This window comes from Oncorhynchus kisutch, linkage group LG6 (genome assembly GCF_002021735.2).
Source record: "Oncorhynchus kisutch isolate 150728-3 linkage group LG6, Okis_V2, whole genome shotgun sequence".
Taxonomy (NCBI): Eukaryota; Metazoa; Chordata; class Actinopteri; order Salmoniformes; family Salmonidae; genus Oncorhynchus; species Oncorhynchus kisutch.
In genome coordinates this window covers 55,181,972-55,206,330 of record NC_034179.2, presented here as the reverse complement: position 1 = coordinate 55,206,330, position 24,359 = coordinate 55,181,972, and the positions used below count along the sequence as shown (strand labels likewise).

The window sequence follows — 24,359 nt, the reverse complement described above, 5'->3', positions numbered from 1 at the left end:
AGAGAAAGTGTTGGATGTACAGCTATGTTCACGTGCACAATATCTTCTGGTGACAAGAGCCAGACCTCAGAACATACCAAGAAGAGGTTACGACCTTAGCAGGTCTCTAGGGGTTGTACTGTGGAGTGTGGACATAAGTCACACCAGAGGTCTTGTCCTGTACTCCTGTAGCTGTTAAGACTTTGAGTAACATTTTTCTGCTTCTCTCTTTGTGTGTTTGAGTGTTTTAAGGCACATCAAGACTTATTCATGAAAAATGTATTTCAGAAACCTAGTTGCATATTTTGAAATAGAATGTTTTTAATTAAATTGACCAACATTTGTACTCCACAATCTCTCTCTCATTTCATTGGACCAGTTGTTGGTAATAGAAGAGCCTCTGGGGGTTTTGGTTAGAATGCAGAACTAAATGGAAGAACAGAACCAGCATGTTTGAAGAACAGAACCAGCCTATTTGGAATATGACCTATCCTGTATAGAAGACTACCTGTGGGTTCTACTTCACACAGGTGTGAAGAATAGGTTTGCAAAGGGAGGGTAATATTACTGGAATCCTGGTATCTTTCAAGGATTTGATGTAATCTATCACAAGACATCTAGTGGCTCTTTAGGGTACTTCAGATTATCACGTATCCGTAATAATCCTGGGCCTTATCACCAAAAAATATATGAAATATTAACATGATTTTAAAATAGAAAATAGAATGAGCTGTAAAATGTAGGTTTCTCCCATTTCGTGCCTAATGACCCCGTACACTGACGTTTTGTTGTGGGTTTAGAGGATGTTGACCTACGTCTGCAGCTGTGGAGGAAGAAATGTCCTCCACTTCCTCTGTGGGATTCCACCTATTGGAAAGACAATGAAAAACAGGGAAGCAGCTTTGTGATTGTGGTTCCATATTTCCTTTCATATGCTGACAGAGAGTAAATCACTTTTTTTTATCACAGTGGAGAGAGCGAGATGGGACCTTATGGCCATGTTAGGAAGACTAGATATTCTGTGCATATACTCATTTGCCTGGCCACCCATGGCACGCAAACCACCATCCACTCCTGTCCATGAGGCAGCCCATGGACCTAATCCTGTTTTTTCCTGCTAGAGGAAAGTCTGCTGTCAGCCATAAATTATGCGTTGTTTAGCTTGTGGACCTTTGCCCTTGTAATATTTTCATACTTTTACTACAAATGATTTGTCAGATAAACAGCATGGGGATTCCCCCTGGCCATGTGAAAGCCTGGTATGATGTATTAGGGGAGGGAAACCCAGAGCTGATGTAGGAAGTTTGTAGGAACATCAAAGATTTGTCTTTGCTTTTTAACGTTATACAGCTAGCTACTTATATTCAGGGGTGTGGGGCTCACAATAATGCATTTGACTATTTCTCAGTAGACCCAAAACAGCACGTGCCATGACACATTCACCCTACGATATGCTTACAATCCTCTGCGACAATAATGTCCCCGAATCCAACTACAGGAAGCCAAACAATGTAACCCGTTATTATGAATTCATCAAATGTGACATTAATTGTAGTGTATGACATTGAGAGAGACCCTCTGACAGCTACAGCGCCACCCAAGAGGGTCATTGGGAAAGACTCTAATGCTCTCAGCTCACCTCTCCTTTGCAATTAGTCTGATGGTGTAATCCATTCCTCTGTAAACGGATGCCATATCTAATCAACATTCCAACGCTAGGATAATTAGTAGGCCATCTTATCTGGGGGGGAGGATGCTGCTGCTGCTAATGAACTCTACCATGCATCCCAACGGTACGGACATATGAAGCCCACATGGCCGAGTCCAAGGAGCACACAGATTGAGATTTGGTCCCCCTCGTTTCATAAGGCAATCACAGTTTCATTTACCATAAAAACATACATTCTGATTAGGTTAATTTGCCTCTGAATTGGTTTGCACAGTCTCGGGGGATAAGCTATTCAAAAACAAATTACACAATGATATGAAGTGTATAAATGAAGAAAACCTTTCATTAGCTTATTTGAGATAAACTCAGCAAAAACAGAAACGTCCATTTTTCAGGACCCTGTCTTTCAAAGATAATTTGTAAAAATACCAATAACTTCACAGATCTTCATTGTAAAGGGTTTAAACACTGTTTCCTATGCTTGAACCAAAATTAATGAACATGCACCTGTGGAACGGTCGTTAAGACACTAACAGCATACAGACGGTAGGCAATTAAGGTCACAATTATGAAAACTTAGGACACTAAAGAGGACTTTCTACTGACTCTGAAAAACACTAAAAGAAAGATGCCCAGGGTCCCTGCTCATCTGCGAACATGCCTTAGGCATGCTGCAAGGAGGCATGAGGTCTGCAGATGTGGCCAGGGCAATAAATTGCAATGTCCATACTGTGAGACGCCTAAGACAGCGCTACAGGGAGACAGGACGGACAGCTGATCGTCCTCGCAGTGGCAGACCACTGCACAGGATCGGTACATCCGAACATCACACCTGCGGGACAAATACAAGATGGCAACAACAACTGCCCAAGTTACACCAGGAAAGCACAATCCCTCCAAAAAAGTGCTCTTCACTGACAAGTCGCGGTTTTGTCTCACCAGGGGTGATGGTCAGATTCGCGTTTATCGTCGAAGGAATGAGCGTTACACTGAGGCCTGTACTCTGGAGCGGGATCAATTTGGAGGTGGAGGGTCCGTCATGGTCTGGGGCGGTGTGTCACAGCATCATCGGACTGAGCTTGTTGTCATTGCAGTCAATCTCAATGCTGTGCATTACAGGGAAGATATCCTCATCCCTCATGTGATACCATTCCTGCAGGCTCATCCTGACATGACCCTCCAGCATGACAATGCCACCAGCCATACTGCTCGTTCTGTGCATGATTTCCTGCAAGACAGGACTGTCAGTGTTCTGCCACGGCCAGCGAAGAGTCCAGATCTCAATCCCATTGAGCATGTCTGGGACCTGTTGGATCAGAGGGTGAGGGCTAGGGTCATTCCCCCCAGAAATGTCCGGGAACTTGCAGGTGCCTTGGTGGAAGAGTGGGGTAACATCTCACAGCAAGAACTGTCAAATCTGGTGCTGTCCATGAGGAGATGCACTGCAGTACATAATGCAGCTGGTGGCCACACCAGCTACTGACTGTTACTTTTGATTTGGACCCCCCCCCCCCCCCCTTTGTTCAGGGACACATTATTACATTTCTGTTGTTCAGTTTATGTCTCAGTTGTTGAATCTTGTTATGTTCATACAAATATTTACATATGTTAAGTTTGCTGAAAATAAATGCAGTTGACAGTGAGAGGATGTTTCTTTTTTTATTCAGTACATAGCTATTAGGTACACATTCAGGAACCCTCTGGAACCCTCAGAAACTTTCATATGTTTTACATCACAATGAACTTGAGGTGCTATGCTTGAACCTCAGACACAGTTCCCTGTTCCAGTTCCTTGATGACACGTCTCGAGCGTGGTTAGATACTAGGTAGGCAGTGTTACGTGATTCCCACCTCAGCCCAACTATTTCCAGTTCCCCTTCATCGCTGTGTCATCTTTAGTCTCAGCCTCCTACTGCACGTCCAAGATTCCTGTCCTCGTCTAAAGTATGGGTGCAAACCTGACTTGTCATATGATAGGACAGCCAGGATGGAGCCCACACAAGGTTAGAACAAAGTCATCCCCCTGCTAAAAAGAGAAACTAGTATGGGATCTTGAGATGCCTGGTCATTCGCTCTCATGGCAGATGAATGGATTGCATCACTGCTACGTCCCTCTCAGGTAGTGACGTCAGTCACCATACCACAGAAGTTGCAAAAATAGAGCCCTCATCCATTCAGTCGTCGAGTTCTTAATTAAAGGCCCAGTGCAGTCAAAAACATGATTTTACTGTGTTTTATATATATTTCCACAATATGAGTTTGTAAAATGTGAAAATTTGAGTGGATAGCTTGTCTAACTATCTCAGCTGGCATGCCTGCTGGCAAGATTAGTAGACTTTAGAAAAGCAAGAGATTACTAAATAAGACACAGAGAAGCATATTTAGTTTAATTAAAAAATAACCACCAGTTAACCAACAGACAACTCAAGAGGTATGCTTAGATATGCAGAAAAATAAACATGTTTTTTTTTGTTGGAATTAAGCATAATGATTATGGCTCTAGATTGCAGGAAAAAGTTGTTTCAGGTGTTTGAGAAATGCAAAATTCTCCAACTTCCGAACCGGAGGGGCCTAACCCCTACGGACCACCCTCCAGCCATCCTCATGCATTTTGTGCCCCCTCAGATTTTGCGGGTGCATGACGCCCCTGCTCCCAGACAGCCCTTTCAAAATGATTGCTTGAGAAAAAGCTCTTCTATTTTTATTCATTTTGACCATTTTAATTGAAAACAATCACAGTAAGGTACTTAATTACTGCCCAGAAGTGATTTGATATAGAGATACAAACAGCTCCATTGGACCTTTCAACTGACCACACATTCTCAAATCCCATTTAAATAAATACCAATAGGTCAGTTCCTCTAACCTGACAGGCTGAACTTTTTTTATTTTGAGCGTGTCTGTCTTTACTCCTTGTTCCACTGATATATAAATACTGGCTGGGTCCACATGACAACACGACACTCCAGCCAGGCTCACACTCTGCTTATATCTCATTATCAAGGTAAGATATGCACATACTACTACAGTATAGCTTATTGATTGGAGTATTCTGACTTTTGTCTGGTTCAGGAGAAGGTCCTTAGTATTTCGATCCAATAGATATCAATAGACGTGAACTTGAAAGTGCTCTTGATTTTCTTTCTGCCAGATGAATGTGTTACTACTCAACGTCCTGCATCTCATCCTACATATGGCATCGAGCAGCCAACATGAGACCATTGTGACTCTCATGCCAAATGGTGACTGTTTATCTCTACCTATGTCTACTTCTCTTTACAGATACACTATCTACTTCTGATTATATAACTTCTGCTGTCATAATATTCATATTTCCGAGGCACCAAAGCAATGCAAACGTTTGTATAAAAGGTGTTTTAACATGGAGGTTATTCTAAAACAGTGGTGGTCATGTGGTTCCCAGTACTTGTCGTCAAGGTGGATCAAAAGGTCTTCACTGAGACGCAGGTCCCTCTGCGATGTGGGGACTACCAGGACACAGAGGTGATCTGGAGGAATGGCAAGGAGCGTCTAGAAAACAAAGGGAACCAGATAAATGTGGAAGTGGTGGAGATGATGGGAGGGAACTACAGCTGCCACAACGCTGCTGGAGACTACCTCAACCACACTCTGGTGTTGGTGCAGGACATACCATCACCCAACAGAACGAGACGCGTCCTGGAGAAGTCACATGACACAGATGGTGTGTGTGTGTGTGTGTGTGTGTGTGTGTGTGTGAGAGAGAGAGAGAGAAAGATAGAATCAGATAATCATTTTTTTCATTGGGTTAACCTTTTTACACAGAGTACATCAGATGTTTGGCGAAAAATTATAGTGGAATATTTCATTGCTCTTGGAAGAAGACCGAATATCGGATGTCAGCAGCTGTTGTTTTTGTCCAAGTAGGACGGTAAGTCTTCAAACACACGCAGTGGATAGTAAATAGAAACAATAGTCGGCTTTCATGTACTTGTGTTGACATCGCTTTATCTTGTCGCATGAAGTTGAAACGCAGCACAGATGCTCTATTCATTGACTCCCTGTGAAGAGCTTATGATTTGTTGTTATGTTTGGACCTGAGGTTTCTCTCAGAGAGAGGGCTCCAAGGCTAACCAGGAGATTTGTGTTCCTCATCTAGCACCATCTCTTGCTCCGAAGACAGTGATGGTGAAGGCCTGACCTGTCAGGACCGGGATAGTTGCCCCTTTGCTGAGGAGTTGTCCCGCATCAAACTCACTGTATACTTCAGGACTAACTACCTCCTAGAGGACTACACCATCACACCCTTCTACATCCGAGAAATAGGTACAGTAAGGCCAGGATTCACGTGCTCCACACTCATTCACTGGAAACAGCAACGTCACATCATACAGGTATTAGTTAATATACAGTACATCTAATTTCATCCTTGCTCAGTACATCATAGGATTTACACGGCCCCCCACTTCATCCAATTTAACCCTTCAGAAATATTGATTCTGTCTGGTCTCCCTCCTCAGTGAAACCAGACAAGATCGACATCACCAAGGTGGAGGGGAACACATTTCAGTGGGGGTACCCAGCGACATGGAGCCGCCCCTGCCCTTACTTCCCCCTCACATTCCGAGTCAAAGTGGTCCAACACGAGGCAAGCTGTGACTCTAAGGAAAAAGTATAAGCACCTTTTTTTATGTACAATGATTTTATCCTTGGAATCCCCAATTGTCCTGATTTACACTCTAGTCTGCGATACATGGCCGGTCTGTCTAAGGTAGGGCCGGCAGGTAGCCTAGCGGTTAAGAGCGTTGAGCCAGTAACTGAAAGGTCACACACTAGGTGAAATGTGCGATGTTCCCTTGAGAAAGGCACTTAACTTTAATTTCTCCTCTAAGTCGCTCTGCATAAGAGCATCTGCTAAATGATGTAAATATAAGGTGATGGTACCATCTCTCCTCTTTGATAGGTGTTTATAAGTGAAACCATCATAAATGCAACAGAATTCACTGTTCGTTGCAGCTACAAAAAATATTGTTTCTGCCTCGGGGCAAAGGATGACCTGGTTGACTCCCAATGGAGCCAATGGACACGTTATGAGTGAGTCTAGACTTTTTCACTCTGTCCTGCCCTCTAATACACAACTTCATTTGTAGTTAAGAGTGTAAAAAAATTCAACAGCACTAAACTGTGCAAAGATGAAAGATTTGTGACTGGCGTGTCTTTGTACAACAGGGTGAAGAATAAACCTAAAAAACACTGACAGGTTTGATGGCTCCTTATCACCCATTAATCAAAAACATTCCAATACTTACATATATTTTTTAAACTCAATTGTCATTTGTAGAAAAATGTCTCATTTCTGTCTCTTTATTGTAAAAGGGTAAGGAAATCCAGATGAAGACTGACAACAAACATACCATCACTCAGCTTCAACCAAAACATCCAAATATGGAATAGGCTGGTCATTGTACAGAAACAAATATTTGACATTATACTGAAGACAAGTTATGAAATGTAGCTAGTATACCATGTTTGTATGGGATTTTTATTTATTTATTTGTAAAAAATTCTGAAATGTAATTACACCATTATTTATGTTACTCATCTCTTTTCCAAGACGGTTTTCATTGCTGTAGCACGAAGATGTTTGCCTAAATGATTAAATAGACGCAAAAATAAATTGCTACGGCACACTGATTCACGCTCATGTTCATTTGTTTGCATCGGAATCAACAAAGCAAATCATATTTAGATGACTTTAAGAAACTTGGAACAGGTGAGTGTTTACAATGGGTACACTAATTAAAAACTGACGAGACGACTGGGTGTAAAAATCTGACTACAAAAGTTTATTTTCTAAAAAGTGTCATCTTTTATTTACAGTCGGGATATGTTCACAACAGGAATACGGTGTCCGCTTGTTAAAAACATGTTCACGCTGTCCGACACCTCCCCCTACGTACTTGGACAGTGAAACTTAAACTTCTAATTTGGCACTATACTGAAGCATTTTGTATTTCAGATCAAATGTTTTACATGAGGTGACAGTACAGAATGTCACCTTTTATTTGAAGGTGTTTTCTGTTTTACCATTTAGGAATGAATGCACTTTATGCATCTAGTCCCCCAATTTGAAGTATTTGGACAAATTCAATTTGTGTATTAAATTGTCAGAAGTGTAGTATTTGGTGTACATTCCTAGCGTGCCATGACTACATCAAGCTTGACTGTACAGACATTTTGGATGAATTTGTTTCATTTCTATTGTGCACAACATAATTGAAACATAACCAAAACAACCAAAAGCATCCAACAGGTTTGTAGAGTCACAAGCTTGATGTAGTCATCGCGTGCTAGGAATATGGGACCAAATACTACACTTTTTAATGACACAAGTGAATTTGTCCTTACTTATGACACCTTCAAATGGGTGGGTGGGGGGGCAGGGTGGGGTAGAGGGCTAGACACAAAGTGCTTTCATTTCTAAAAGGTAAAACAGATGTATAAAAATACCATAAAATAAAAAAGGTGACATCACGGACTGTCGCATCATATAAAACATTATCTTAAATCCTAAACTCTGGAGTATAGAGCCAAATGAAACATTTTACTTTCCCTGTCCAAATATATACATAGGGGAGTGTACAACAGTCTGCAAATGACATCTCACAGGACAACAAATGTGATGGTTTCCTCATCTTTCACAAACCATGTGATTGTGAAGCAAACTTAACTGGAGGTAACAAATATGACAAGCTGAGAACTAAACAAATAATAGTTTGACAAGTGCTGCTTCAGCAACAGACATGAGTTACCATACATACTGAATGTCGGTTATCCAAGTGCTGCTTCAGCAACAGACATGAGTTACCATACATACTGAATGTCGGTTATCCAAGTGCTGCTTCAGCAACAGACATGAGTTACCATACATACTGAATGTCGGTTATCCAAGTGTGTATTCAGTGCCTAAGATGCATGTAGACAGAGTACAGCTTGGTAAATGATAGTACCAAAGACAGTACCGTATGTCAGTACAGGCTAAAACAGCTTCTCCAACAGAAATCCCCAATCACACCCGTAGATGATGTCACGGCGACGTTGGCTAGCTAAGCTCGTTTAGAAACACGTCATCGGGTCTAAAGGCCATCAAATCAAAGGCACTCCTTTGATATAAAGTTTTGGACGAAAATTTAAAATGTGTCAGTTTGTCACAAGGTTGGAGTAATAGCATGTTCAACTACCTAAGACATTGGCTCGAATCTAGGTGGTGCCTTTAGATTGAGAAAACATGTACTACTAAGGAAGAATTATTTCACTTCTCCCATTGACGTCTCAAACACCTTAGTCTGTTTGGTCTGTTTCGCAAGCGTTTTCCGGAAGCTCGCGATGTTGCACCTCTGGGTTTAGAAACTCTGTGAGAGTACCTTAATTTAACAACTGAAATGCTTCTTTAAATTGACCTTTGACACCTGACATGAAGGTGACAAAACATGTCCTTTACAAGAAAACAAAGAAGTTAATCTGTAAAATAAATATTTGACAATCCAAAACAGAAAATAACAGAGTAAACCCTGACGTATTCATATCCTCTGATAGCAGTTGATCTTTAGATTATTGCATAACTTTGCGGGATGACGTGAGAGCATTGATGCTCTAGTGTTAGAGCCAATAAAGCAAAATGTTGGCAAATATTGAATTAACCTAAATACTGTCAAAGACTGTTCAATTGCCTCTTAAAGATAATACTAGTAATAGATACAAATGGGTTTGATTCCATGTTCAGAACCATATCCATTCTTCCAACTATCCAACTGAAAACAATACAATTCTATTTCCAAATAAACCTCATACAAAATCTGAGAAGTTTAGTCTGAGAAGTTTAGTGTCTAGTGCTTGTGCTGAGTCTAACACAATGCCTTTCAAATTTTCCCACCCACCTTCAAAAACATCATAAGTGCCTTTTTCCAACTTATTTTCAATCATTCTACAGCAAGTATAGTTTGGTTCATTAACTTCAGTGGCCTTAACATTTGCCTGAGAATATGACAAAAGTGTTCAGCTCAAATCAAAATTCGGTCAAATGCATAATAATAATAATAATAAAAAATACTGTTTAGCCACACGCAAAGATACAGTGCCTTCAGAAAGTATTCACACCCTTAGACTCCTTCCACATTTTGTTGTTACAAAATGGGATGAAAAATTTATTTAATTGCCATTTATTTTGTCAATGATCGACAAGATACTCTGTAATGTCAAAGTGGAAGACAAATTGTAACATTTGAAGAAAAAAAAATATATATATATATATTTTTTTTTTCTTTTAAATTCTACATCAAATATATATATAGTGATTACATAAGTATTCAACCCGTTGAGTCAATACATCCACACCTGGATTGTTCTTTTTAAAATTCTTCAATCTCTGCCAAGTTGGTTGTTGACAGTCATTTTCAAGTCTTGCCATAGATTTTGAAGCAGATTTAAAGTCAAAACTGTAACTAGGCCACTCAGGAACATGCAATGTCATCTTGGTAAGCAACTCCAGTGTATATTTGGCCTCGTGTTTGTCCTAATTTGTCTCCATATGTCAGTTGAAAAGCAGACAGTCAGGGTTTCCTCTAGGATTTTGCCTGTGCTTAGCTCTATTCAGTTTCTTTTTATCCAAAAAAAACTCCATAATCATTGCTGATGACAAGCATACCCATAACATGATGAAGCCACCACCATGCTTGGATTTGCCCCAAATATAACACTTTGTATGCAGGACAGAGTTAATTTCTTTGCCACATTTTGTGCAGTTTTATTTTTGCAATGCCTTACTGCAAACAGGACGCATGTTTTTGAATATTTTTATTCTGTAAAGGCTTCTTTCTTTTGACTCTGTCATTTAGGTTAGTATTGTAGATAACTACAATGTTGATCCATCCTCAGTTCTATCACAGCCATTAAACTCAAACTGTTTTAAAGTCACCTTTGGCCTCATGGTGAAATCCCTGAGCGGTTTCCTTCCTCTCTGGCAACTAAGTTATAAAAGACGCCTGTATCTTAGTGACTGGGTGTATTGATACACCATCCAAAGTTAAATTAATAACTTCGCCATGCTCAAAGGGAAATTCAATGTCTGCTTTTTTTTTACCCATCTACCAATCTTTGTGAGGCATTGGAAAACCTCCCTGGTCTTTGTGGTTGAATCTGTGTTTGAAATTCACTGCTCGACTGAGGGACCTTATAGATAATTGTATGTGTGGGCTACAGCGATGAGGTAGTCATTCAAAAAATAATTTTAAACACTATTATTGCTCACAGAGTGAGTCCATGCAACTTGTTAAGCACATTTTTACTCCTGAACTTTAGGCTTTCCATAAAAGGGGTTGAATACTTACTAATTCAAGACATTTCAGATTTTCATTTTTAATTTGTTTTAAAAAATTAAAATGTAAATAAGATTTCCACTCTGACATTATCAGGTAATGTGTGTAGGCCAGTGACAAAATCTTTACGTAAATCCATTTAAAATTCAGACTGTAACAACAAAATGTGGAGGGTGTGAAGACTTTCTGAAGGCACTGTATATGTTATTTCCAGGCAGGCATAGCTGATGTCAGTACACAATGACATAAACTAAACTGCCTGTTGGACAACATCTTCCCTCTCCTTCTGAAATGACCTCTGTGACAAGCAGCAGCATATGGACATCATCCAAATAGAGGCCTAATCCACCTCACTGGTTAGTTAAGTCTGATCAACTCTACCTGTGACAGGTGCACTCAGTAAAAGTCAGTTCCTGTGCTAGCTTCCCCATCTCTACTTGGTATGGTGCCATAAGGGAGAGCCGGGGGGAGAGAAAGAGAATATGCAACGGTATCAGTATAGAACATGTTCATATAGCTACAGATGATAAGAGTCACTACTCTGAAAGAGCGATTGGATGAAACCTAACAAAAACCATTGAATGTAAAACTGTGTACCGGTATGTGTACAGTACTTACCGTGCGTCTCCCGGTTTATGGATAGGTGACAGAACTGTTACCTTCAGTATAACAAAGGATTTCAGAGATGAGGGGGGAAGAACAGAAATCAAAGAACAAGCCATACAATGGGAAACAGCTCCCAGTCAGAAACAGGCAGTAGTAGTTTGGTGAGGGCTTCAGTGTCCAGCACTGTTCCTGGTTGAGGAATGACCATCCCTTCACATATCCACAGCAATGCTCTCACTGGCTCTGTTTCTTTGACAGATACCTGCAGACATACACCACGACAATGGTCACAAAGCTATCTTCATCTACCAACGACTCACTCAGATAACATTTTCAAAAGTCAGTATTGCAGCAGCAAAAAAAACTGGAAACTGAATTAGTTACAGAACAATATTTCAGTAACCTTACCTCTCCCAATGCTTGTGGTTGAGAAAAGAGAAGTCCTCCAGTTTGGCAATCTCTTTAAGATACTGAGACAGTTTGAAGAGCTCTTTGTCTTTCTCACGGTTTAAGTGCGCTTTCATGAATGGACGAATCTAAAGGGAGAGAAAAAGAAAAAAAAACATTGAAAATGGCTTCTATAAGAATTAACGCCATAATAACGGTCAACTCAAAAGCCTCAAGTAGGCTTTGGTTGGGTAACTTACCGTAATACTGAGTCTCAAACAAACGCTGGTCTCTTATAAATGGGCCGGCCATCACATTTGAGCAAATAAAACGCCAGTCTCTAATAAGCGCAGAGTCCAATGAAGTGTAATTACGCTTGCAAATGCATTTTGTTTGAAATTCTACCGGAACAGTCCAAGCATCAAATCCAATTTCATTGGTCGCATACACGTTTAGCAGATGTTATTTCGGGTGTAGGGAAATGCTTGTATCTCTACCATGTGCCGAATGATTGAGCTCTGCATGTCAAAACGCAATTCTGTTTATGTAAACAGCGAGGAGAACTGATTAGTTCACCCCTTTCGTAACATTTACAATGCACTCTAAAGCCAAAACAGTGTTATTCAGTTGTGATGTAATAGATTCTTTTTTACAAAATCGATGAGAAATATCGGGATATATCGTTTTGACAATATTGCAAAATTATTTTTGCACTAGTTGACTGTTCCTGCACCAGAAATATTTGCTAATTTCGAAATTGAAATATTACATTTACATAAGTATTCAGACCCTTTACTCAGTACTTTGTTGAAGCACCTTTAGCAGCGATTACAGCAGCGATTCTGGCACACGTGTATTTGGGGAGTTTCTCCAATTCTTCTCTGCAGATCCTCTTAAGGCGGCAGGTTAGCCTAGTGGTTAGAGCGTTGGACTAGTAACCGGAAGGTTGCAAGTTCAAACCCCCGAGCTGACAAGGTACAAATCTGTCATTCTGCCCCTGAACAGGCAGTTAACCCACTGTTCCCAGGCCATCATTGAAAATAAGAATTTGTTCTTAACTGACTTGCCTGGTTAAATAAAAGGTTAAATAAATAAATAAATAAAGCTCTGTCAGGTTGGATGGGGAGCATTGCTGCACAGCTATTTTCAGGTCTCTCCAGAGATTTCCGTTCGGTTCAAGTCCGCACTCTGGCTGGGGTAGTCAAGGACATTCAGAGACTGCATCGTCTTGGCTGTGTGTTTGGGGTCGTTGTCCTGTTGGAAGGTGAACCTTTGCTCCAGTCTGAGCAACTGAGCGCTCTGGAGGTTTTCATCAAGGGTCTCTGTACTTTTCTCCATTCAGCATTCCATTTAGCTTCGACTCGTCTGCCAATCCCTGCCGCTGAAAAACATCCCCACAGCATGATGCCGCCACCACCATGCTTCACTGTAGGGATGGTGCCAGGTTTCATCCAGATGCGACGCTTGGCATTCAGGCCAAAGAGTTCAATCTTGGTTTCATCAAGAGAACTAGAGAATCTTGTTTTTTGCTGCCTTTTGGCAAACTCCAAGCGAGCTGCCATGTGCCTTTTACTGAGGAGTGGCTTCCATCTGGCAATTCTACCATAAAGGCCTGATTTGTGGAGTGCTGCAGAGATGGTTGTCTTTCTGGAAGGTTCTCTCATCTCTCATCTCTCATCCGATGGTCACTCTTGTCAGAGTGACCATCGGGTTCTTGGTTATGTCCCTGACCAAGGCCCTTCTCCCCCGATTGATCCGTTTAGCCGGGCAGCCAACTTTAAGGAAGAAACTTTTTCCATTTAAGAATGATGGAGACCACGGTGTTCATTGGGACCTTCAAAGCTGCAGACATGTTTTGGTACCCTTCCCCAGATCTGTGCCTCGACACAATGCTGTCTCTGAGCTCTATGGACAATTCCTTCGACCTCATGGCTTGGTTTTTGTTCTGACATGCACTGTCAACTTGTGTGACCGTAGACAAGTGTGTGCCTTTACAAATCCTGTCCAATCAATTGAATTGACCACAAGTGGACTCCAATCAAGTTGTAGAAACATCTCAAGGATGATCGATGGAAACAGGATGCACTCAATTTCGAATCTCATAATAAAGTGTCTGAATACTTATGTAAATAAGGTATATAATTGTATTATTATTAATACATTTGCACAAATTTCTAAAAGCTGTTTATTGGTTTCTCATTATGGGTTATTGTGTGTAGATTTTTTTGTTTTATTCAATCCATTTTATAAGGCTGTAACATAACAAAATGTGGAAATGTCAAGGGGTCTGAATTCTTTATGAAGGCACTGTAGAATCGTAAGAATCCCAAGACATGTTCTATCTAGAGGTCGACCGATTATGATTTTTTCAACGCCGATACCGATAATAGGAGGACCAAAAAAGCCGATACCGATTAATCGGACGATTTTCTTAAAAATGTATTTGTAATAATGACAATTACAACAATACTGAATGAACACTTACTTAATATATTACATCAATAAAATCAATTTAGCCTCAAATAAATAATGAAACATGTTCAATTTGGTTTAAATAATGCAAAACCAAAGTGTTGGAGAAGAAAGTAAAAGTGCAATATGTGCTATGTAAGAAAGCTAACGTTTAAGTTCCTTGCTCAGAAGATGAGAATATATGAAAGCTGGTGGTTCCTTTTAACATGAGTCTTCAATATTCCCAGGTAAGAAGTTTTAGGTTGTAGTTATTATAGGAATTATAGGACTATTTCTCTCTATACCATTTGTATTTAATATACCTTTGACTATTGGATGTTCTTATAGGCACTTTAGTACTGTTACACTGGCAATATAGCTTCCGTCCCTCTCCTCGCCCCTTCTTGGGCTCGAACCAGGAACACATCAACAACAGCCACACTCGAAGCAGCGTTACCCATGCAGAGCAAGGGGAACAACTACTCCAAGTCTCAGAATGAGTGACGTTTGAAACACTATTAGCGCGCACCCCGCTAACTAGCTAGCCATTTCACATCGGTTACACCAGCCTAATCTCGGGAGTTGATAGGCTTGAAGTCATAAACAGAGCAATGCTTGAAGCATGGCGAAGAGCTGCTGTCATACGCACGAAAGTGCTGCTTGAATGAATGCTTACGAGCCTGCTGGTGCCTACCACCGCGAAGTCAGAATGCTCTATCAAATCATAGACTTAATTATAACATAATAGCACACAGAAATAATATGGTCGAATCCGTAAACTATCATCTCTAAAACAAGACGTTTATTATTTCAGTGAAATACGGAACAGTTCCGTATTTTATCTAACAGGTGGCATCCATAAGTCTAAATATTCCTGTTACATTGCACAACCTTCAATGTTATGTCATAATTACGTACAATTCTGGCAAATTAGGCGGCCCAAACTGTTGCGTATACACTGACTCAGCGTGCAATGAACGCAAGAGAAGTGACACAATTATACCTGGTTAATATTGCCTGCTAGCCTGGATTTCTTTTTGCTAAATATGCAGGTTTAAAAATATATACTTCTGTGTATTGATTTTAAGAAAGGCATTGATGTTTATGGCTAGGGACAGTCGTGCAACGATTGTGATTTTTTCGCAAATGAGCTTTTGTTAAATCATCCCCTGTTTGGTGAAGTTGGTTGTCTTTGTTAGGAAGAAATAGTCTTCACAGTTCGCAATGAGTCATGTTAGCAGGCAATATTAACTAAATATGCAGGTTTAAAAATATATACTTGTGTATTGATTTTAAGACATTTGCATAACAGGCAGTCTCCTCATGGAGTGCAATGTAATCAAGTGGTTAGAGCGTTGGATTAGTTAACTGTAAGGTTGCAAGATTGAATCCATGAGCTGACAAGGTAAAAATCTGTCATTCTGCCCCTGAACAAGGCAGTTAACCCACCGTTCCTAGGCCGTCATTGAAAATAAGAATGTGTTCTTAACTGACTTGCCTAGTTAAATAAAGGTATATAAAAAAATTGGTCAAATCAGTTTCCAAAAATACAGATTACCGATTGTTATGAAAACTTGAAATCGGCCCTAACTTGAAATCGGCCCTAATTAAATCGGCCATTCCGATTAATCGGTCGACCTCTAATTCTATCGGCACCTAAGTATTGTGATAATATTGTATCATGAGGTCCCTGGCAAGTCCCAGCCCTATTATTCAGTATTTTTTTTTACATTTTTGTAACAGAGGGCTGCAGAACCCCCTTCCACCTTCCCGCTCGGGGGATCCGGGGGTAATTTTATTGTAGAACGACTGAAACAGTCAGCTCTGGTGACTTTCAGATAGCATATTAAACACATAAGCCATGCCAAAATGTTAAATGTTTAGAATGACTGTAGATTTGCTTTAAAACTGCAACATTTTCTCTCAGCCTCATGGCTGGAAATATAGAATAGCATGAGCTTAGCTACAAAACTTCCCTCTCTGCCCCATGGCAAAATATGTAGAAATACTAGAAGTTAACAGTTTTGTCTGACCTTTCGGATGGGGGGGGACTTGACTAGTGCAGTACTGAGACTTGACTAGGTGAGCTCTGAGGAGGAATGATGAAGTTCCTAATATGTATTCCGTACCAGTGACTGGCGTTGTCTTGAGAATGGGTGCATTGTGTTTTGTGCGCAGGCATGTTTGGCTGCTACAGTGGCACATTTATTTATTTGTTATTTTACCAGGTAAGTTGACTGAGAGCACGTTCTCATTTAGAGAAACGACCTGGGGAATAGTTACAGGGGAGAGGAGGAGGATGAATGAGCCAATTGGAAACTGGGTATTATTAGGTGACCGTGATGGTTTGAGGGCCAGATTGGGAATTTAGCCAGGACACCGGGGTTAACACCCCTACTCTTACGATAAGTGCCATGGAATCTTTAATGACCTCAGAGAATCAGGACACCCGTTTAACGTCCCACCCGAAAGACGGGCACCCTACACAGGGCAGTGTCCCCAATCACTGCCCTGGGGCATTGCGATATTTTTTAGACCAGAAAGAGTGCCTCCTACCAACACCACTTCCAGCAGCATCTGGTTTCCCATCCAGGGACTGACCAGGACCAACCCTGCTTAGCTTCAGAAGCAAGCCAGCAGTAGTATTGCAGGGTGGTATGCTGCTGGCATACAGCTAAATAACCTTTAGAACGGTGTTCAAAGTAGTGAGCAATGATTTTGCCATGGCGCACCGCCACAGCTAAATGAATGCAGCGGATACACTCATTTTAAACTGGCTATAGAACTGATTGATGCCAATAGCTGGTTCTTAGCAACATGTAGAGCTAGAAAAGCAAATCATAATGCAGTGGGCTGGACATTCCATACTTCGAATGGTAATAAATGCCAGTCTCCAATACGTGTCCGTCTCCAACAACCGAGGTTGAAGAAAAGAAACACCGGTCTATTAAATTAATGGACGTTTTACCATAACTTACCTTCAGTCCGTTCTGTGGGTTCATGAGGAAATTTCTGCCAATGTCGTCGAACATGATGGTGTTCCTCTTGCTGTAGAACTCACTGTACTTGCCCCATATCACCCCGAGAGGCTTCACCTGAAACACACCCAACATGACAGACTAACTGGAGGCACAGTTACATCAGGCGAATGGGACATGAATCAGTGGGATTTATGAGGTTGCATGCTCCAATGTAGGACAACTCACCTCCACTACACCCCTCTTAGGTGTGTGCACTGTGATCATGGCTGCACTGTCCAGCATGAAGGTGATCTTGTAGTTAGGGTTGTCTGTCACTCCTAGCTCCTGAGAAACCAGAGGGTACAGTGAGACAGTCGCATACACAACAGGAAGGCAACATCTGATCTGATGCTCTACACTACAGGTCAACACAGGCTATTAAATCACTGATCCTCAATTTTGCTGTGTCTTGCTGTGAAAACATGCTGTGAAAACTATTTTGGGGGAAACATTGCCCTCTTCTGGCCAAGAAAAGTGTCAACAAGCTAAAGGGAATTTTCAAAAATGTTCTGCTTCATTTTCATCATCTTCAGCACCACCTCAAATCAACATGTGAAAATTACACGTTTCTATGTTTTGTAGTAAAAAATATGTTAACATTTATCTTCCTCTATTTCTTTTTTTACTATAAAACATAGAAACGTGCCATTTTCACATGTCGGAGTGATGCTGGAGCTGAACATGAAGTTGAACATTTTGGAAAATTCCCTTTCACTGAGAAAGATACAAAAATCAACATTTCAGAAGGGAATACATACTTTCATTTTAGCATCAATCCACTTCATACTCGTGGCAGCTAGAACAAGAAAACTAATTAGGGCGAGTTAACTTGAACTTTCCATTTACTTTTCCAAAATCAAAAAACAAGGAGTTTGGTACTTACACCAAATTACAATGTCATAGTCTTCGAACGCAGAGGTCAAGAACTCATGGAGAAAAGGCCTCATGAGCTCTTGACCTGTCTCTGCACATGACTTGTGATCTGGAATGAAACAAATCACAGAGGAAAACAGTCAAAAGTTTGAAGGAAACAGCAGGAAAAGAGCAACATCTTTCAATAATAATCAGAATTCTTAAACAAAAACAACAAATAAAAATCACATTTTGAAATTGTGTAATTATGCATTTAACCAGGAAAAAATGAATTTCCCAGGGCAGTTTTGATAAGTCTTCCTACACACCAAACAATGTGTAGTCCACATCTAGTACTAGCAGCCTCTTTCCTTCCCTGGGTGGGTTCATCTCCTCCACTTTGTAGTCTTTGACACGGCGGGCTATCTTGGCCAAGTTCTCCTCTCTAAAGGAGCAAAGTGCATGGCACACAGTTAAAACAAGACCTTGAACCGACTATGAGACGTCTTAGAAAACTTACCATAGTGTCAAGCAACGTTTGGGCCAAATCAATGACTTGTATTACTGGAGCTACAGTATAAATGAGTTGTCTCTGCAAAGTCCTACTATACCTGTTCTCTACTTCAATCACCTCTTCTTCAATGTCAAAGTCATTGACAACGTCATCATTCTCTGGGGGAGGTGCTAAAACGTCTTCCTTCGCAAAAACAAAACACAAAGTGATTGAGTGTTACGAGGTCTTTGACATGCTAAATATAGGACGACATTGCTTCTGGTATACTTCTGTCTGGAGTGGATGGAAGATGGACACACCAGACTCTCCTCTCTGCTGCCCATCATCATGATCTTGGTCTTGGGTTTGAGCTTCAGTGAGCCCAGCTTCATGTCATCCTCTGCTGGTTTACCTGGGATAGAGAAATATTAACACACAATGACTCAGCTGTCAAGACAACGCAGACAGGCGCAGAGGTCCACAATGATTACATTTTATTTTAAAAAATCACACGTTCCACTTGCAACTAGCGATGGGAGTTTAGGCGACACGGGTGTCTTCCAAGTCGAGAATGAATAAGGTATTGCCGTGCTTACGGTGAAATAGCAGCCTGTTATCGACGGCTATCACAGCGAATGACGAGACGTTTGAGTCCATCAGCTAGGTCTTACCTTTGACTTTTAATCCTAGGAGTTTCTGTCTCTCTGGAAGAACCCCAGTCAGGGACTTGATAGACTGCTTGAGGTCCAGCACAGTGTCCTCTTCAGAGAGTGTACTGATGGAGTACTCCTGTCCACCCCATTTAATGATCACAGACACAGACATGCTGGCGCAAACCTCAGACACCTACACGAGAGCAGAATGAAATCCATCAGCTAGCTAGCTACCTACCTACATCTATACACCATGACAGGATAGCAATCTAATGGAAATTGAATGCTTCGTTTACTTTGCAATGAAAATAAGTGATAAATGAAGTTTAATAAAGCTCAAATGTGTTAGCTAGCTATATTTGGCCATCCCTAACCTAAATAGCGAACTAGGTTATCTAGCAGAAATGAATCAGTGCAGTACCTTTGTAGTTGCAACATTCAGCCCATTCCATGCAGTAAGTAGGCTAGACGTTAGCTAGGTAGCTTGCAATTATCCGCAACTAATCAATCACTCAGACAAAATCCGATTAAATGATTATTGTATAAACGCACATACTGTCTGGCATCACTAACAAGCAGGCAGTAGTAACAAAACACAGCATTCGTGTCTCTCATTCATCCAACTCCAGCTAGCCACTCAAGCTAGCTAGCAAGCTAATTCAAGGGCCTGCCATACATGGACTGTTGTTAGCTAGGCTATTTGTAGAATAGCAAAGACAATCCGCGTATTCATACCTAAACAATTGCGCTGTGTCACAAAACCCTTCGTTTATGTGGTGTACAGGAACACGTACTAGCTACGATGGGGAATAAATTAATAAAGTAGGTGATTTCTGAAAACTCATTCAGCGTTGATTAATCAGCAATTCTTCCTTTCTCCCAATGATGCCCGGCCCGGTTTGTGACCAAGCACGCTTGGTTTGCGCCTTCCTGTGAGTGTTGTACTACTAAAATACCGACAGATGGAGACAACTAGCAAGGAATATTCTTCTGCTTCGGTGGGGTTTAACAGCGGGTGGAATCCAGTATAATGTTGCATTACCGCCACCAACTGGACTGGAGTATAAATCACTATACTTTGAAATACAAATTAAAGAAACGCTGCCAACTAACCCTACACTCAAAACCCAAAACACATTCTACTATTTTAACCCTATCTGATCCTACATCAGGCCAACGGCCTGGGAGGACAGGACACTACCATTCAACACCCCCTCTTCTGCAGTATAATCTCGTAATCTCGTAATCCCAAGTATTTGCAGCTACCACCACAACACCTATTTTCTGTGATTTATGTTACATTCCCGTAGTACAGTTGATAACCTTACTGAAGCACATTTCATTTGTAGGCCTATCACTCTGTACTGGAAAAAGTCTACTACTCACATAAGCATTTTAGGATCCCTCACCCATCTTCCTCTACTTTCTTCACTGCCTCAGCACATGACACCTTCTGTACAACTCTGACCCTGTCAACCTCAACCTGCCTCTGGCACCGGACACTTCCAAGATGGGCACCCCTACAGCTGACACAAATACCACTTCTTTCACTGATTCTACACATCCCTTTGTCCCATGCCCTCCTGCACACTACTCACATTTTGGAATCTCCCTCCTACACACTGCTGTATTGTGATCAGAGACTTGGCATCTGAAACATCGTAGTGGATTCGGCACAAAAGCTTGTATGGGATAACTGATATATCCTATCATTACTTTGTCGGTTAACGACTCTGCATCAAAACTCAAAAGAACAGACGATGACTCTTCTGTTTCACCCCTCTCGCCACCGGGTATGCTGTGCACCAAACAGCGGGCGTCACAGACACAGGGAGGTAACAGGAGTTTCACCCCATTGTCATGATCAGTGGTTCCAAGTTTGTATCATAAACTCTTTGACAAGCTGATCATAGCGAAAAAGAAAATACATTGCAAATAGGCTTGCGATAAAGTTGGGTAGCTACTAGCTGATATTCAGAGCATAAATAGCCAAATTAATTAGTCACAGGAATCAAGTCTAATAAAGCCAATGCAATGGCCTTCTTTTTTTTTTTTTTTTTTACAAACGGTAGGCTTACCACATAGATGAGCATTCCTAAAATAACATTTCAGGCACCACTGTAGGCTACACCCCAGTAAGCACGGATCGACGCAGACTCCTTTTGTATGTCTTTTTTTGATGCAGTTCCGTACCGGCCTTGATTTCCACATCCACGGATATTGGTTTTTGGTCCGGTCCCGACCAAATCTGAACCAATCAATCTATGTTTAGTTCAGATTTTGTCCAGTCTGGACCAGCCTTGATTTTGCACAAACATAGATGACATAAGTGACTTATTTTCAACTTTTATTCAGAACCCAAAATTTGCCTGATTTCAAAATCTGTAAAATACAGCAGGAAAATACATTTTTTTTCAACTTTCATTCAGAACCGTAAACAAACTTGATTTCAACATCTGGGAAATCCTTATTTTAAACATATGGTAAATAGATTTTCACCTTTCATTCAGAACCTGTCATGCCGACTCCCACTCCCCCGCTCTACTAACCACCGGCCCTGGCAACCATCATTACGCACACCTGGACATCATTATTTCCGTATTACTCTCCCTTTATTTAGCCCTCAGTAGCCATCAGTCACTGGTAGTAATTGTTTTCATTCACATTCTGTACACTTCTCATGTTTTGTTTATCTGTATTTCTCATTATTAAACTCATCTTCTGCACTTGCTTTCTGACTCCGGTGTATACATAACTGAACCTAAACAGAACCTAACTTCAACGTCTGGAAAAAATATATATTTTCGACATCTTTTCTACGTAAGTTTTGCGCGGGGGTGCGTCATTTTTTGGTCTCGCCAATAGCGGCAGAACGGCAAGGACCTGTATTAACTAGATCACTAACTCTAAATATAAATTATACCTACAGAAAGCTGAGACCCTCACCTCTTTGATAGGGATAAGCTTCCAACGCTGTGTTCTTCCCACAATTGCATTTTGAAATGTTATACGATCAGAATGCATTTTTTACTCAAGTGACGCACCATTGACTCAGACCCTGTAATAGGGTAAGAGGCAGAAAATCCCAGTGGAGAGAGGGGAACCGGCCAGGCAGAGACAGCAATGGTGGTTCTTCTCTCCAGTGCCTTTCCGTTCACCTTGACATCCCTGGGCCAGACTACACTCAATCATAGGACCTGAGAGATGAGTCTTCAATAAAAACTTAAAGGTCGAGACCGAGTCTGCGTCTCTCACATGGATAGGCAGACCATTCCATAAAAATTGATCTCTATAGGAGAAAGCCCTGCATCCAGCTGTTTTCTTAGAAATTCTAGGGACAATAAGGAGGCCTGCGTCTTGTGACCATAGCGTACTTGTAAGCATGTACGGCAGGACCAAATTGGAAGTAATGCTAATGCTTTTTGTAATGCTAATGCCATGTAATGCTTTGTAGGTTAGCAGTAAAACCTTGAAATCAGCCCTAGCCTTAGCAGGAAACCAGCGTAGAGAGACTAGCACTGGAGTAATATGATCAAATGTTATGGTTCTAGTCAAGATTCTAGCAGCCGTGTTTAGCACTAACTGAATTTGATTTAGTGCTTTATCTGGGAAGCCGGAAAGTAGAGCATTGCAATAGTCTAATCTAGAAGTGACAAAAGACAAAATTGATACATTTTTCCACATCATTTTTGGACATAAAGTTTCAGATTTTTGTAACATTATGTAGATGGCAAAAATCTTGATATGTTCGTCAAAAGAGAGATCAGGGTCCAGAGTAATGCCGAGGTCGTTCACATTTTTATTTGAGATGACTGTACAACCATCAAGATGAATTGTCAGATCCAACAGAAGATCTCTTTGTTTCTTCGGACCTAGCACAAACATCTCTGTTTTGTCCGAGTTTAAAAGTAAACAATTTGCCGCCATCCAATTCCTTATGTCTGAAACAGAGGCTTCCAGCGAGGGCAATTTTGGGGCTTCACCATGTTTCATCAAAATGTACAGCATAGCAGTGAAAGTTAACATTGTGTTTCCGAATGACATCACCAAGACGTAAAATATATAGTGAAAACAATAGTAGTCCTAAAACGGAACCTCGAGGAACACCGAAATGTGTTCCTCTGTGGACAAACCATCCACAGAGACAAACTGATATCTTTCCGACAGATAAGATCTAAACCAGAACTTGTCCTTGTAGACCAATTTGGGTTTCCAATCTCTCCAAAAGAATGTGGTGATCTATGGTATCAAAAGCAGCACTAAGGTTTATTAAGAGCACGAGGACAGATGCAGAGCCTTGGTCTGACGCCATTAAAAGGTAATTTACCACCTTCACAAGTGCAGTCTCAGTGTTATGATGGGGTCTAAAACCAGACTGAAGCGCTTCGTATACATTGTTTGTCTTCAGGAAGGCAGTGAGTTGCTGGGCAATAGCTTTTTCAAAATTTTTGAGAGGAATGGGAGATTCGATATATAGTTTTTAATATTTTCTGGGTCAAGATTTGGCTTTTTCAAGAGAGGCTTTATTACTGCCACTTTTAGTCAGTTCGGTACACATCCGGTGGATAGGGAGCCTTTTATTATGTTCAACATAGGAGGGCCAAGCACAGGAAGCAGCTCTTCCAGTAGTTTAGTCGGAATAGTGTCCAGTATGCAGCGTGAAGGTTTTGAGGCCATGACTATTTTCATCATTGTGTCAAGAGATATACTGTAGTATTAAAAAACGTGAGTGTCTCCCTTTATCCTGGGTCCTGGCAGGGTTGTGCAGACTCAGGACAACTGAGCTTTGGAGAAATACGCAGATTCAAAGAGGAGTCCATAATTTGCCTTCTAATGATCATGATCTTTCGTTAAAGAAGTTCATGAATTGATCACTGCTTAAGTTAAAGCCATCCT

General features: G+C 41.0%; 2 protein-coding genes across 4 annotated transcripts; one reads left to right on the top strand and one right to left on the bottom strand.

Moving 5' to 3' along the window:
- The first annotated feature begins 4,523 nt into the window (after nucleotides 1–4,523).
- On the top strand, nucleotides 4,524–7,325 carry il12bb (interleukin 12B, b). Of its 2 annotated transcripts, none has more exons than XR_004210336.1 (9): nucleotides 4,524–4,652; nucleotides 4,800–4,890; nucleotides 5,073–5,351; nucleotides 5,453–5,558; nucleotides 5,787–5,953; nucleotides 6,148–6,299; nucleotides 6,644–6,721; nucleotides 6,857–6,887; nucleotides 7,004–7,325. XR_004210336.1 is itself a non-coding variant. In XM_020485958.2 (9 exons), exons 2-8 carry the CDS (start codon nucleotides 4,800–4,802, stop codon nucleotides 6,882–6,884), a joined length of 954 nt encoding a protein of 317 aa, XP_020341547.1. In that variant the 5' UTR covers nucleotides 4,525–4,652; the 3' UTR covers nucleotides 6,885–6,887; nucleotides 7,004–7,325. The 2 variants fall into 2 exon arrangements, 1 of the variants encoding a protein (XP_020341547.1); XM_020485958.2 differs by having other exon boundaries at nucleotides 4,525–4,652; nucleotides 6,591–6,721.
- Nucleotides 7,326–7,452: 127 nt separating this feature from the next.
- LOC109892179 (ubiquitin-like domain-containing CTD phosphatase 1) lies at nucleotides 7,453–20,394 on the bottom strand. 2 transcript variants are annotated; one of them, XR_004210335.1, is made up of 12 exons: nucleotides 20,199–20,394; nucleotides 19,482–19,656; nucleotides 19,131–19,222; nucleotides 18,929–19,014; nucleotides 18,647–18,762; nucleotides 18,349–18,447; nucleotides 18,224–18,261; nucleotides 17,652–17,750; nucleotides 17,424–17,540; nucleotides 12,016–12,143; nucleotides 11,620–11,869; nucleotides 7,453–11,434 (listed from the first exon to the last, which is right to left on the bottom strand). XR_004210335.1 is itself a non-coding variant. In XM_020484621.2 (11 exons), exons 2-11 carry the CDS (start codon nucleotides 19,633–19,635, stop codon nucleotides 11,842–11,844), a joined length of 957 nt encoding a protein of 318 aa, XP_020340210.1. In that variant the 5' UTR covers nucleotides 19,636–19,656; nucleotides 20,199–20,394; the 3' UTR covers nucleotides 7,453–11,841. The 2 variants fall into 2 exon arrangements, 1 of the variants encoding a protein (XP_020340210.1); XM_020484621.2 differs by having other exon boundaries at nucleotides 7,453–11,869.
- Nucleotides 20,395–24,359: the final 3,965 nt, after the last annotated feature.